Source organism: Nannobrachium achirus (genome assembly GCF_963921795.1).
Source record: "Nannobrachium achirus genome assembly, chromosome: 3".
Taxonomy (NCBI): domain Eukaryota; kingdom Metazoa; phylum Chordata; class Actinopteri; order Myctophiformes; family Myctophidae; genus Nannobrachium; species Nannobrachium achirus.
In genome coordinates, this window is record NC_137812.1 from 952,494 (window position 1) to 968,823 (window position 16,330).

Here is a 16,330-nt window from a genome sequence, read left to right on the forward strand (position 1 = left end):
AGACGCAGCCGAGGGTCGTTCCACCTCTGACGCAGGAAGATGTTCACTCTGTAGTCCTACGGACAGCGGTGGGGAAAGTATGCACATGTTTTACTTAAACGTAGGGTATGTAAAGTTTTGGTTTTTATCTTTGGTAGCCTAGGGCCTAGTGTTTCTCAATCTTTTGTGGCTTTCCCCTTTCCCAGGTTTTTGAATCCAAGTACCCCCTTTACCCGACAAAAACATTTTCCTTATAAAACTGCAATTAAAACCATAACTAGTGGTATATGATGCTATGATAACCCCCCCCCCCCCCCCCACCCTTTTCAAGAATATAACATCACAAATAAGAAAGGGAGTGAGAGTTTCAAACGGTGCCTCCTGAGCAGATCTATTTCCAACACTGTGGCGATAACCTTTCAGTCCAGTTTTCATGTCATAACTTATATTCAAACATCATTCAAACACATCCCAGTTGCCCAGTGGGTCAGCAACTATCAGGCTCACAACACGTTTCTCCAAGTGTCATCATTAAACATAACTGATTTATAGGCCTACTTCTATTTTTCTTTTTTGGGGGCATTTTCTCGAGTACCCCCTGCAGTAGCTCGGCGTACCCCTAGGGGTACACGTAGCCCCATTTGAGAAACACTGACCTAGGGCACTTGCACAAGTTGGTTGTGAGGGGCCTACAAATGGCAAGCCTCTCCAAAAGGAGGGCCAAACAGTTAGCAAGGTACTGCTCTGTATGAGCTATTATAGGAAGCCGCTCGATTTGGAGAAGGCGTTGTTTCCTTTGACCATGATTTTTGTCTGCTGTGTTTGACAAGTATGCCAACAGTATTGTATGTAACGTGCACTTTGTAACTGGCTGTTTTCCTAATTATATGACTGCACTGGCATTGTTTTTGTCCTTTGTACAAGGCATTCTTGTACTTCTCTTTATGTGGGCACAAATACATATTTCAAATGTGTGTGTGTGTGTGTGTGTGTGTGTGTGTGTGTGTGTGTGTGTGTATGTGTGTGTGTGTGTGTGTGTGTGTGTGTGTGCGTGCGTGCGTGCGCGCGCGTGCGCGTGTGCGTGTGCGTGTGTGTGTACTGTATGTATGTGTGCATCTCACCATGGAGGTCTCCTGGATGGATCCAAAGCTGTTAATGAAGATGTTTACCTTGGACTCCACTGGAATACCTGAAAGCACACACACGCACGCACGCACACACACACTTTAACAGCATCAATACACTGAGAGCACACAAGGACACAGGTATTAAAGGTGCAGTAAGGTTACATCCATAACACTATGATGTATTCATGAAACAAGAAATATCTGAAGAAAGAACCGTGTCTCTGACATTATGGGGCTGCCGATGCCAATGAAATTTGGTGGAGCATGCACCCTTTCCAAGGGTGGGTCGACCTTGGACACCACAAATGTAACATCCGGACTTGCGAAGCACACTTCTGCACCAATCCGCACTAAACTTGGGAACAAACACCGTTAGGGAGGGACCACAAGTGGACAGTAGCTGCAGTGACAGTAACTTTAGGACCATGGACAGCAGATACAGTTACTTCAGGACCATGGACAGCTGCTACAGTTACTTCAGGACCATGGACAGCTGCTACAGTTACATCAGGACCATGGACAGCAGCTAAAGTTACATCAGGACCATGGACAGCTGCTACAGTTACATCAGGACCATGGACAGCATCTACAGTTACATCAGGACCATGGACAGCATCTACAGTTACATCTGGACCATGGACTTGCCTGGCTCCAGCCAATAGACCCACCCACTCTAAGAGAGGACTGCTTCTCTTGGTCTGGAGTTGCATAATGAACCTCTACCTGCTATGGTCTGAGGCAAAACCAGCCAATGAGAGTCGGAGCCTTGGAGGTGGGGGTGGGTCTAACTTTTGAAAATCAACAGAAACAGTGGAGGGTGAGCTCACCAAAGCTCTTAATTGCTCCCTTTGAACTTCAAAAGGGTTGTAAACTGCAGTAGTTGATTGAGCCATACAATTGTCAATAGCTCGTTAACGATCTCTCTAATCAATTAAAGCATCAAAGACAACGACCTGTTTGATGCCTGTCATAGAGGGGAGGGGGAGGGGGGAATGTTTTGTGTACACAAAGTCAAACACAACCCCTCCCACCAGATCTCTTGTGATTGGGAATTTCACATTTTAAATCCCCTCCCCTTTGAAATCTCTAGTCAATGGGACAATTAGTCTAGTAGCCAGCCCATAGAGCCCCATTGTGAACCCGGACATTTTGAATACCCTAAAGTTTTATGTTAGAAATGTTGAGTATGGGTCCCCAGCATGTAGAAACTGCCGGATGCTAACTTGTATATGTTGAGCAATTTTCATAATTAGCATAATTAGCTTTAATTAGCATAATCACCTATAATAATGGATAATATGTCAAAAACTGATTGGCTGATTTGAACAATATTGGAGTGGTTTTGGGGGTTATTGAGGATGCTGAATCCATTTCTGACATTTTCCAAATTCAAAATGGCTGTTTTAAACCGGAAATGGCCATATACCAACTTAAATTGGGATGATTTTGATCATTTTTTGTTGATTTTCCAAATGATGAAGTGACTATTTCTGCTAGGCTATTGTGGCAGTCATTGTTCTAATCATTTTGTGTGGATTGTCTATATTTGGCTTTTGAAATGCAGATAATGTATAAGCATATATATAACCACATTTATAATTTAATTCATAATCAAAATCAACAAAAATGTATCAAAATCATCCCAATTTAAGTTGGTATGTGACCATTTACTAGGGATGCCCCGATCACGTTTTTTTTTGCTCCCGATCCGATACCGATCAAATATTATTGCTTCCGATTCGATCCCGATCTTTCCCGATCCGATCTTTTGGTAAGGCATTAAGAAAAAAAAATTCTATTCATTCTATCACTTAGTGCAGCACTGAATCAACAAATTAAAAACAAAGCTTATGAGTAGTGTATAGTGATATAGGCCTATAGTGCAGTGTTTCTCAAGCATTGTGCAGCGGACCTTTGGTGTGGCCTTTGAAATTTGGCAGTGAAGTCACGATTCAAGGACTTTTAAAACCTGTTTAATACCTCAAAAAATGTTTAAAGTTGAAACAAAATAAGTTAAGAACCAATTAACCAGTCTGCTTGAAAAGTATGCATCTGTAGCAGCTAGTTGACAGTGCAGAGAGACATAATTGCCTTCCTTTGATCAATTAACAAGGGGTCATTAGTTACTACTTATTGGCATCAGCTGCCAGCTGGACACAGAGTCTGACACAATCACCTCCCCTCTGCAGGGCTCTGTGTCTGTCTCATTTCTCCAAAAGCCCTTGAATATGATTGAAAATGATTAAGGATTACTGTGATTATGGTAAGCTTACGTTTCATATCACATTCACCTTACCTGTAACTTTCACTACTCCCAGAAAATATTTTTTTGAAAAAAAAAAAAGATTTATTTATTTATTTATTTTTTCCGATCTCCGATCTTATAAAAATGACCATATCGGCGGCCGATCCGATCACGTGATTGGGATCGGGCAACACTACCATTTACGGTTTAAAGCGGCCATTTTGAATTTAGAAAATGTCAGAAATGGATTCAGCATCTTCAATAACCCCCAAAACCACTCCAATATTGTTCAAATCGTCCTATCAGTTTTTGACATATTATCCATATAGGTGATTATGCTAAGTAAAGCTTATTATGCAAATTATGCAAATTGCTCAACATATACAAGTTAGCATCCGGCAGTTTTTACATGCTGGGGACCCATACTCAACATTTCTAACATAAAACTTTAGGGTACTCAAAATGTCCGGGTTCACATTTTGGCTACTAGACTAAATGTCAGACTCAAGCTCCAGGGCAGAGTCTGAAATCAGGCTAACCATGGACAGCAGCTACAGTTACTTAAGCATGGACAGCAGCTACAGTTACTTCAGGACCATGGACAGCAGCCACAGACATGTCCATGGGCCATACGAAAAACATTCCTGGGGCTAAAACAGCCCCAGGAATACGGGGAAGTTTGTAGCCCAAGGAATGTTCTTCATGGATCAGAATCATGAAAAACCCTAGTTTATTCAGGTGTACTCCGAGGAATTTGTAGTTATCCACAAGCTCAACCACCTCACCGTTAATGGTGCTTGGCACCGGGGGGACTCTCTTGGAGGTGCGGAAGTCCACCACCATCTCATCATCAAAGGGTTACCATACCAAAATATAATCTACAGATATATAGCTTTTCAAAAATGCATGGTAACCTTTGCCACCTTTCGGATACCGACTTGTATGGCCCATGGACTATATGTTTAGGGTCTTATGAATGATGTTGAATACACTGCTGGACCCAAAATAATCAAGCAAAAATGAAAGGGAATGTCCGCACACAATATACTGATCTCCTCCATATAATTCTATACTCTACTGTGACTTCTGGTGAGGTGTTAATGAGGTGTTAACAGCGGCGGGGAACGCGCGTGCCGGTTCCGGAAAAACCGCGTTTCGGGTCGGGTCGAGGCTGGGCACTGCACTCCCCGCTGCAGCGGGGAATGTGTGCGCCGAAGTCTGTGTTGACTCATGTGGCGTAAGTGATGTCAGAGCCTTTTGTGCCGGTTCCGGAACACCCTGATGTCAGACATCAGCTCTGCATACTTGACCTAGAGTGAAAGTGTGGAAGAATCGTCTATTTGCACAGGAGTGATGTCAGAATGAGTCAGCAGAAGTGAAGTCACAATGAGTCAGCGCTTGTGCCGGTTTCCAGGACAGCCTGATGTCAGACATCAGTTACGCATACGGAGATTCTGAACCTTTCGCACCGGTTCCGAAAGATGGAGCTAAGATGAGCTATCTGCTTGCGAAAGTTGGAGTCTGTAGAACCAACCATGTGCTGCGAGGCCTCTTCCATGCGATTGGGGCCAATTCGGCCTCAGCTTCAATTAGTAGTCAGGAAGGATATTACCTGCTTATTGTAAGTCGCTTTGGATTAACTCATATGCTGCCATTTAACAATACCTTCGTACTCTTTAACTGCCATTCGTCTCCATAGACTTCCATGTAATTCATAGTGCACGGATCATGCACACCCATGCCTAGATAATGCACCACGTGTGTCCACATTGCTCACAGCTTTCAAACAAAAAAATCCGAATGGAAATCCGTTCAGGCATTCATGAGATAGCAGCCATTATGTTTTACACTGTTGTGAGCTTGGAGGTCTGCTACCTGAGTTGTATGGGGGTTGTATGGGGGTTAAACAAGCAATTTCGCGATCGCTATCATGCCTACTAACGTTTTTGGGGTCCAAAAAAATTTTTTTGAAAAAAAAGAAAAAAAAAAAAAAAAAAAAAACATTTTTTTATTTTTTTTTTATTTTATTTACGGGATTCACGGGCGTGGCAGGGTGGTACAACGGGATTTTTAAGGGATTCACGTTTTTGGCAGTTAATGAGTTAAAAGCGTCTGCTAAATGCCTGAATTGTAAATTGTAATGCACTGCTCACTTCAAACTGGGTTACATTTTTTTCTTTTAATTCCTAAAAAAGGGAAGTTATTTTTGTTCCGGTTACTTCATTCGACGTGTCAGAATCGGAAAATAATGAACGACCTAATAAGCTAGTGAACAGCGCCACCCAGCGTCAAAACACAAAACTCAACTTGTCAACTCAGTAATTATTTGAGACAATCATAATTATATCGTTTAGCCTAATCGTCATACTTGTCATTATCGATTCCATGTTTTTGGAAAACAAGTGCCTTGCCGATCTACAAGCTCACAAGGATTACAATATCCAAACGAGTCATGTTTTGGGCTTGTAAATCTGCTATTTTTGCTACTGTCGTGTGGTATGGTGAAATAGGGCATTACTTTATGCAAAAGATATACATATATATCGTCACTGTTGGGAGGAAACCTTGTATCTCCAAGTTTGACAAATAGTATGTTCTTTCATATTAAAGCCCTACTTTTTGTGTTGCACAAAAGTAGTAAAAATAGCAGATCTACAAGAACACAATGCCTCACGGTGCGAGGCGTTGTGTGCTTGTAGTTCGGCTATTTTCACTAGTTTAAATAATTTCAAAATGATAAATCCCAAACGAAAGGTTTTGGACATACCGATGTTTCTGGTTGACATTGGCACATTTCACTCAGGTTTTATCATCTCACTCACGTCACTTTGTCTGCTGACCTCACTCAGCAACGAAATAAAAATAAAATTAACAAAAATAAAAATAAAACAATTCACAGGAGGCAAGCAGTGATCACCCCATGATGTGCACTGGAATGTAGTTTCAAATGCACTACATTGCAGGCGTTCTAGTAAAAAACTAAAAAAGAAGAAGACACGTGTGACATGCATGATCTGGGCAGATTGCCCCAAGAAATGTGCCAATCTCAACCCAACACAACGGTACAAGGTTTCCACACGAAAACAACAATATATAGGTTAAAATATGGACATAAAGAGGTTTCTGCCCACCAGCGGCGATGTTAAAACTGCTTTGTGGGACAGCCATCACCAACCTGACATACAACATGTATGAGACTATTCTGGTGTGCAGACAGATAGAGAGCCTGCTGTTGTCACTGTTGATGACGCACATCCTGACACCGTGAATTCACCAGTGGTGGAAAAAAGTGCTCTCATATTTTACTTTTAAAGGACAACTTAGTTTTTTTACATCAAGGGTTCATATTTTAGGTTGTAATAACAGAAAATAAAAGATGAGTGTTAAAATGTTTTCATTTACTGCTTTGCTATGCTCCCAAAAGCTGAAATCAAGAATGTTAAAATGGTTCAAACGATAGAAAGAAGTAAATGAAAACATTTTAACACTCATATTTTCTTTTCTCTACAATCTAAAATATGAACCGTTGTTGTAAAAAAACAAAGTTGTCCTTTAAGTATCAATACTGCAATATAGAAATACTCAGTTAGGGTGCCCTCAGACCAAAATACCTGTGAGAGTGGAATCCGCATTCCGCCAATGCATTTCAATGAAAAGGGGGCGGTTTCATGTCAGTGGAGGATATCTGCGCTCCGCGCAGACCTTGCGTTTATGCTGGAGCAAAGACATTCTCCACACAGATTCTGGTTTCGCCCCTCAGTCCAATCGGGTGAGTCGAGGGCGTAACATTCTGAGAATCAGGAAGGGACTGGGAGATTGACACGTAAAAGATGATGATAATAAAGCCTATTAAATTGATAATCTCGCAAGTCGCAACGTAACCTGGCTAACGTACCTGCAGACAAAGGATCGCTACGCTAGTCTACAGGCCACAGGGAGGGAGGGCGGTGCCGGGAAGTGAGTGACAGGCGCGTCACTGGCTTTGGGACGGAATACGCTCTCTGCGTTTTTAGCCAGCTGCACACCAGAAGAGTTTATCCACTGCCGACCATATTTTGGTCTGAGGGCACCCTTACAGGAAGTCCAGAATTCAAAATGTACTTGAGTAAAAGTATGAACGTGTTGGCATCAAGAGGCACTTAATGTACCAAAAGTAAAAGTACAACATGTTTGAAAATAGCACATCTACAAGCTCACAATGCGTCACATGTACAATATTTGCCTCTGAGATGTAGTGGAGTAGAAGTAAAAGTACAGAAAATGTGAAATACTCAAATGAGTACAAATACCTCAAAATTGTACTACAGTACTTAGGCAAATGTACTTATTTTACACCACTGGAATTCACAATATTTATTTTCAAGTAGTCTACCCCTTTAGCCTAGCCCTGAGACGGCATGCAGGAGAGGTCAGTATTTAATGACTTCTTCAGCCATGAAGGCACGCGCACGCACACACGCACACACGCACACATGCGCTCATGGAAGAAAAAACTATTGAATGACAAATGCTTTATTTGATACCATATTAACGTGTATCGGTAGAATACTGAATAGAGATTGGTAGACCGTCTGTTATTTCTGTGTACCACACCACCTCTCCCCTTACTGGCACGGAATCTCGGAAGCTGATGAAATGTCTCTGAAACAATGCTTTATGCCCAAAGTGGTGCATTTGTTCATACATAGCGGTGTTATGAGGATGTATGGTACAGTGTCGTTTTTGACAGCACATTTTGATTTAGTTTTAGTCATAGTCTTTTGAATAAAATGTCTTTTAGATTTAGTCATATTTTAGTCACCTGGGAAGTTTTAATTTTAGTCTAATTTTAGTCGACTAAATATCATAAGATTTTAGTTGACTGAATCTACAGTTGATTTAGTCAACTGAAATGTATTTTTGCAGGCCTTGATGGCATCAAAATGACTGATTTTACACTTGAAAATAGCCGATCTACAAGCTCACAACGCGTCGCGCTGCGACGTGTTGTGAGCTTGTAGATCGGCTATTTTCAGCACGCAACACCTGAGAGCAAACGAATTACTCTCTCCTCCACTAGTCCCTCCCTAACGTTTTAGTCTGGTTTTTATTTTGTTGACGAAATTGTCAATATATTTAGTCTTAGTTTTAGTCATCACAGCTTAGTTTTTATTTAATTTTCGTCAGTGAAAAAAAAACGCAGTCGACAAACATTTTTCGTCATAGTTTTAGTCGACGAAATCAACACTGGTACAGTACGATGAGACGTAACTGGAAATCAAACCCAAATAGTACTGTGTGTGTGTGTGTGTGTGTGTGTGTGTGTGTGTGTGTGTGTGTGTGTGTGTGTGTGTGTGTGTGTGTGTCAGGCTTGTACAGTGGTTCCAGTGACATATGGTCGTGTCGTAGCTTGCAGCGCGTCAGGCCCAGCAAATCAAGCACATGCACACCTCCTGCTCTCTCTCTCTCTCTCTCTCTCTCTCTCTCTCTCTCTCTCTCTCTCTCTCTCCCCCTCTCTCTCTCTCCTCCCTAAGACTATAGGTCTCACTGTGTGTAGGCTACATTGCACTTTCACTCTGTCACGTCAACATATGACATCCCCCCGACTGAAGAGATTGTGCAATCAAGTGCAAACGACCGCTGGTTATAGCTAGAGAGAGAGAGAAAAAAAAAAAAAAAACGGTCTGTGATTGTGACAGTGTAACACAGTGGTTCTCAACCTGTGGGTCAGGACTCCCAGGTGGGTCCCCACATGATTTTGGGTGTCCCCAGATTACATACAGTGAAGTGACAATTTAAAGGTGATACACCATGCATTTAAAAAGTATTTATGTCATATTGTTTATGTCCCAAAAACGTTTTTCAAAAGGTTTGAGGCTAAATTACCACTCCTGAATAGAGAGCCTCTCTCATTTTTGAATGGCTCTCAGAGCATTTCAGCTGTAGTACCACCTTTGGCCTGAACTTTTTGTGATGATGACGTCACAATCGGCAGATGACGTCACAATCGGCAGCAAATCTGGATAGCCTGTTTTGAGAACCCGTGGGATACTTTTAACCTTCGCCTTCTCAAAACCAGAGAAAGACACAACGGTCAGAAATGGGACTTTGTGAGGATAGAAGGTGCTAGTGGGACCCCAAAAAAAGGTTTTAAAATAGGAAAAGTGAAATGTCATGGTGTATCACCTTTAAGAACACTTTGAGTGCCATATAGTTTTGCCATAACTAATGTAGATTACTGCCAAGGCTTTTTCCTAATGAATAGTGGTGGGAAAAGTACTCAGACGTTTTACTTAAGTAATAGTATCAATACTGAAATATAAAAATACTCTATTAGGGTTCCCTCAGACCAAAATACCTTTGAGAGTGGAATCCGCGTTCCGTCAATGCATTTCAATGATAAGGGGGCGTTTTTTGCAGAAATCCTCTGCTGGCATGAATCCGCTTCACTCTCATTGAAATGCATTGGTGGAACACGGATTCCACTCTCATAGGTATTTTGGTCTTAACCCTAACCCTTACAAGTAAAAGTCTGGAATTCAAAATTTACTTGAGTAAAAGTACGAAAGTATTGGCATCAAAATATACTCAAAGTAACAAAAGTAAAAAGTACAAAATGTTTGAAAATAGCAGATCTACACGCTCGTAGGGCTAAAGTGGATTAATGTATGTTTTATAATATAATCATTTATATCTGTAAAGTAACTAGTAGACTATAACGAAGGTTTTCAAACTTGCACAGGTGCAATGCATTATTGTTAATTGTGGCACGTTTACTAACATGCCAAGTTTAGCTGCACTTGAACCACCATTCCAGGCTGCCAAATCCAGCCCAAGAAACGGGGGGAAAAGAATGTACTTCTTAAAATAAATGAATCATGCCTGTTGCTAAAGTATGGCAACATGACTGGTGTCTTGCACACGCGCGAAGGCGAACTGACACCACTGTTTGAAACTGAGTCTTTCCCCTCCAACCCGCGGTAGCGTGGGGGCTATTGGTTACCATGGTAACCAGCTAAGACGTAGTTCACCCCCATTTTTTTTTTCCTATTGATTACTCACGCCACGGAGACTTGAGTTCAATGATATTTTTAATTTTTTGTCGCAAAATCTGATTATAGTAAATTTGCCCCCATTGATTACGGATGGGGACCCAAACAACCAGGCATACTTCATGAACTGGTGGGTGTGGCCACATAACAACCTAATTTTAACTCTTTCTGTACACTTTCTTGGAAAAAAAATCCTCCTAGTATAATCATAATACCTGATAATCATGTTTTAGGGGGGGGGGGGGGGGGGGGGAAATCATGGCACTGCATCTTTAAGGATCTTGTGCGCTCATGTTAATAAATCGTTACCACACCATACAGCAGGGTTCCCCAATTAGTTTTCCCAAAGGGCCGAATCATGTCTAGGGTACCAAGCCGAGGGCCACAACATTGCAGGGGGCGACGGTGGCGTTCCCACTACTCCAGCGACAATTCAGATATCGTCGTTGTCGGATGAAAATCTTGTATGTCCAAAACCGTTTGTTTTGCATTTATCATTTTAAAAATGATTTAAACTAGTGAAAACAGCCTCGCGATGCGAGGCGTGGTGTGCTTGGTGTGCTTGGTGCTTGGCGTGGTGTGCTTGTAGATCTGCTGTTTTCACTACTTTTGTGAGACGGCCTTGAATGATGAAGCAGGGCTTTACTTTGCGAAAGAACGTACAAATTTGGAGATACAAGGTTTCCACCTGACAACGACGATATACTAGTGTTGTTGCTGCTCTTATACCACCATTATTACTGGGGTTGGTGTGGGGCAGACAGTACCCCCCCCGCGGGCCGCCTATTGGAGAACCCTGCCATACAGTATATCTCATTCCCACAACTAAACAATAAATAAACAGAGCTACCTCCCATAATGGTTGTGTTCCTACCTTTAAAGTTGGGTCTTATCCGAGCATCATAAGTCATCATCAGTTTCTGGATGATGTTGGACGTGGAGTTGTCAGGGACCTTGGCCATGTCTTCTGGGTTCATATCGCTGAGGAAAGAAAAGCAGAATGCCTCAATCCTTTCCGTCGGGTGGAAACATTCAGGGGGGTCACAATGGGGGGGGGGGGGGGGACTGAGTTACTAGGGCCCAAGGTGGAGGGACCTTCATTATTTAGCTATTGAAAAATAGCAGATATACAAGCTATTTTTGAAAAGTCGTGAAAATGTGTGCATATTTTTTAAGCGAACATTAATTTTGTAACTCAAATTTTGCTTCTGGGGGGTCCATGGAACTAAATATTTTGAGATGGAGGTCCGTGGCCAAATACTATGCCCATAGTTTATTTTTTCTAAAAACCTTAGAAGGATTTGAAATATTCAAAGCACACATTTTCACAATTTTTCAAAAATAGCAGATCTACAAGCTCGAGCTTGTGAGCTTGTATATCTGCTATTTTTCAATAGTTAAAACACAACATGTGAGTGAATCCTTGTACCCAGGGCCCAGAATTTGGTTTGACACCCCTGGAAACATTGTTATCTACAAAACAAATACATTTTCAGGATTCAAATTAAAAAACGGCACAAGTAGCCAATCTACAAGCTCAAAACGCAACGCGCAAGCGCAGTGTTTTGAGTTGGTGGATCTGCTCATTTTGATGATTTTGATGCTTTTTGCGTGATTTTGCGTGATTACGATATTTTACGAGGGAAGAGCAAAAGGTTTACAGTTTAGGCATTTAGCAGACACTCTTAATCCATGGAGAATATGGAGAGAAGAAGTAATGATGGAGAGTTGGTAACCAAATGGACCCATAGATCTTTAAAGAGGTGGTGCCATAGATTTGTACTTTTTTCTGTTTTACATGTGTCTAGGAGGTTGACAGTACTTCATTAGACCCCCTGGTGTGGTTGTTATGAGCAATTATGTATTCCTTTTGTATTTTTTTTTTTCATGGAGGCTGCCACATTGTGGGTCAAAAGTGCCGGTCCAAAAACACAGATACAATTACATCATAGAATCAACCACTCCCCTTTTTCTTACTTCAGCTGGGTCACCACCCACCATGACAACCAGGCATACTTAATGAACTGGTGAGTGTGGCCACATACAAACATAATTTTAACTCTTTCTGTACACTTTTTTTTGGAAGAATCTTCCTCTTAGTATATTCATAATAATAATCAAGATTTAGAGGGGGAGAAATCATGGCACCCCATCTTTAACAAAATTCTTATGTTATTTTACGCTCTCAAGAGTCAAATTATTGTTAAACATCTCCATTACTTAATTTACAAGAAGTCTAGACAATTCCAGAATGTATAATAATAATAATGTTATTTTGATCAACGTTTGCCTTTTATGTCTCCTATGGCACCACATCGATACAGCATGAATTGTGGACAAAAAATGTTATCCAACCATAACAACATATTCTTTTCTTTTTACATTTTTATCCCAGGATTGTGTAACCCTTTTTTCACCCGGTGTCAATTATCTAATGTATTCCTGGGTGTTATACTCCCTCTGCCAACCTGGGGAGAGCAACGGACTGACCTCATGCTTTCTATGCATGAGGATAGGAGTCCAAGTCGCTTCTTTTCACCTGACAGGGGGGAGTTTCCCCGGTAGGACGTTGCGCGTGGAAGGAACACGTTATTTTCTTTCCCCTCCATCAGGCGCCCCGGCTGGCCAGGGGGAGGCAGTATAGAAATTGGGATTACTGTATGTTTTTTTTTTGTGAGGGTACTTACCCTAGGAGACACGGGGAGAACATGCAAATTCCACACAAAAAGTCCCTTTTGCCAACCTCACTTAGGGTATAGGCACTGATGATGCGGAGGAGAGAACACGCCCCCAGTGCCCACAGCGTCCCCGGCAGAATGGAACCCAACCCAGGACCTTCTATCTGTGAGGCGACGGCACTACTGACTGGGGCATTAACGAAAAGGTCGACAAGTCGACTGAGTCGACTTCATGGGTCGACTCCCACCAGAGAAAGTCAAAAGTCGAAGTTGAAAAAGAAAATCCTTTGTATTTTTTTCTATCATTATTTTTGCTCCATGTGTGCGTCTGTACAGCATTCAAACAGTAGGACTGCTTATTGTCAAGGACGAAATCATCCAATATTACAGTGCTACATTACATTTGGTATAACATGGTTCTATTATGAAAATAGCTGATCTGCTATTTTCAAAATTTCTATATATTTGACAATTTGGCCAATGTTTAATTTGTCATTACAGAGGTATTAAAAAGTCCTTAAATTGGCACCATAGAGATGTGAAGGTACCCTCCATACACTCAGGGGCGGTTTTTATAAACTGGGGGCTCCCCACAAAGGTAGTAAAAGAGCCCCCCCCCCCCCATGAGCGCGCGTGAAAAATAGATATGCGTGAAAAAAAACAGTATGCGTGCGTGCGAAGTGCAGGAATTAAAAATGCCACCCTCCAACTCAATACCTATTCTGAAAAAGTGATGATTTAGCATGACAAGACGATGAACTTGACAAGACAATGAAGAGCAGAGGCAGAGGAAGCCTATTTGTTGTCATTATGGTTGGTTTTAAATACCTAACCACAATCATTTTGGATCTATTTGATTAATTTAAGAAGAGTACAGTAAGGTAGCCTATATAGAGTAGGCCTATATGTATATTTTTATACAGGACATATTTGATGCAGGACAATAATTATTTTAATAACAATAAGGGAATATCAGTGAATAATAATACTTAAATTATATTTTAATTATTAATTATTTAATTTAATTATTATTTTTCAAGATTTTGATAAAATTAAAGCTGCAAGCAGCAATGACCGGGCCCTCGCAGCTCTACCCACGTCACAAGGGGCAACAGCCAATCAGAAGAGGGGACAGGACTAAGTTAAACCAATTAAGGTGAAGGACTCTTGATGAAGTCATATGACACCAGCCACAAGTCTGTACGACAAACGGTTCATGAGATATAGAGGCACTTCCTGTTTGGCGAAGGGCACTTCCTGTTTGGCGAAGGAAGCGCCAATTAAGGTTAAGGACTCTTAATCAAGTCATATGACACCAGCCCCGAGTCTGTACGACAAACGGTTCATGAGATATAGAGGCACTTCCTGTTTGGTGAAGGGCACTTCCTGTTTGGCGAAGGAAGTTTGATCTCTGTGTGAAACCTATTGACTCCAGTGAGCAGTTGGTCAATTCTTTAAACAATCATAACTTTTGACAGGAATGGGCTAGAGACTTACTTTTTTTTTCTAAATGCTCAGAGTAATGAGCCCAGCAGGGGGCCCCCTCTGCCTTGGGGCTCTACGCAGTTGCGTAGTCTGCGTAGAGCAAATGCCCGCCCCTGCATGATACACTTAAACTTTATGTTGGTTTGTTTACAGTTGAGTGAGAAAACAATGTTGCACATTAAGTTAATCATCTGGGGACCCCCAAAATAATTGGGGGGTCGTGTGTGATGTGATGACGTCATCAAACGATAAAGTCGACTTACACTCAACTTTTTACTGAGTCGAGTCGACTTGCAAAAATCACTTGCAAAAATCACAGCGCGTCGCATTGCGACGCGTTGTGAGCTTGTCTTTTCAAATAGCCTAGGTATAAAATAGATAAATAGTGGATTAATGTATGTTTGTATGTCAAAATCATAAATTATATCTGCAAAGTCACTAGTAACTAAAGTTTTCAAATAAATGTAGTGGAGTAAAAGTACAATATTTGCCTCTGAGATGTAGCGGTGTAGAAGTAAAAGTAATAAACTGGAAATACTCAAGTAAAGTACAAATACCTCAAAACTGTACTTAAAGGGATATTCCACTTTCAAAAAAACTTTTGGTCATTTTATCATCTAATTAGACTTTTATGAACACCCTGAACAGATTTTAATTTGCTTGATTCAATATTTAGATATTGGATATAAATGTTACTAGGCCCTCCAGGCCCATTTCCTCTCCACACACCCATTGTAACTTCAAACTTCATTTTAACCATGATAGATTCATTAAAAACACACATTATCTTTTTCTGGTGACTCATTCTACCCTCCTAATACGTGAGCAGGCCGTGTTTTTTCAATAACTTTCTTCATTTATTTTTAATAAAATGTTATTGTATTACATTTTTTTCATTTTCCCAAAGAATTATTACAAATAATGAAAAAAGGTTATTGAGAAAACACGTATGCTCACGTATTAAGAGGGTATTATGAGTCACCAGAAAAAATAATGTGTGTTTTTAATGAATCTATCATGGTTAAAATGGAGTTTGAAGTTACAATGGGTGTGTATGTGGAGAGGAACTGGGCCTGGAGGGCCTAGTAACATTTACATCAAATATCTAAATATTGGATGAAGCAAATTAAAATCTGTTCAGGGTGTTCATAAAAGCCTGATTAGATGATAAAATGACCAAAAGTTTTTTTTGAAAGTGGAATATCCCTTTAAGTAAATGTATTTAGTTACACCACTGGGCTAGAGGCAAGGAATGGGTCTTTCCCAGTGTTAAAAAGCACATCATGTAGCAATGCACAGTATGTGCAGGGAAACCACAGACATCCTGTCCATTCATAGAGCGGTTCCTGGATAAATTGCACTGCCCCGATGCATCTCAGTGATGGATTACACACTGACCACAGCAACCACTTCAGCTATGGGACTCGTTCTATAATCACCATGTACGGGGCTTACATGATATGAGCTATGAGAGCAGGTCATGTTTTAGAATTTTATGCTGACAGTAAGAAAGATGAAAACATGATTGTGTTGGGTTCAGGGCTGTATTAACCATTGGGCCGGTGGGGAACTGGCCCGCTTGGTCATTGACAATTTACAAAAAATAAATGTATATTTTAATCAAAAATCTAAATTGTGGGCCCCTCCTCTGTTGTCTACAGGAGCTTTCTTGGTCTACAGATGATCATCATGGCTTAAAATCCAAGCTGGATAGTGCGCGTCGGGAGGGAGGAGGGGTTATGGTGGGGGGTGGGGGGGCCCTAAAAAATTATTGGCCAGGGGCCC

The 16,330-nt window shown here is 41.1% G+C and overlaps 1 protein-coding gene across 1 annotated transcript in view; it reads right to left on the reverse strand.

Moving 5' to 3' along the window:
* The window catches only part of LOC308281574 (glycine receptor subunit beta-like), a gene marked incomplete at both ends in the record, with an annotated part of 97,795 nt that extends 86,436 nt beyond the window's left edge, over nt 1-11,359 (reverse strand). Inside the window, 3 exons of the mRNA XM_080721801.1 lie at nt 1-56; nt 1,101-1,168; nt 11,257-11,359. The exon at nt 1-56 is cut by the window's left edge and continues 171 nt beyond it. Coding sequence (XP_080577927.1) covers nt 1-56; nt 1,101-1,168; nt 11,257-11,359 — 227 coding nt within the window. The remainder of the gene's footprint in view (nt 57-1,100; nt 1,169-11,256) is intronic.
* Nucleotides 11,360-16,330: the final 4,971 nt, after the last annotated feature.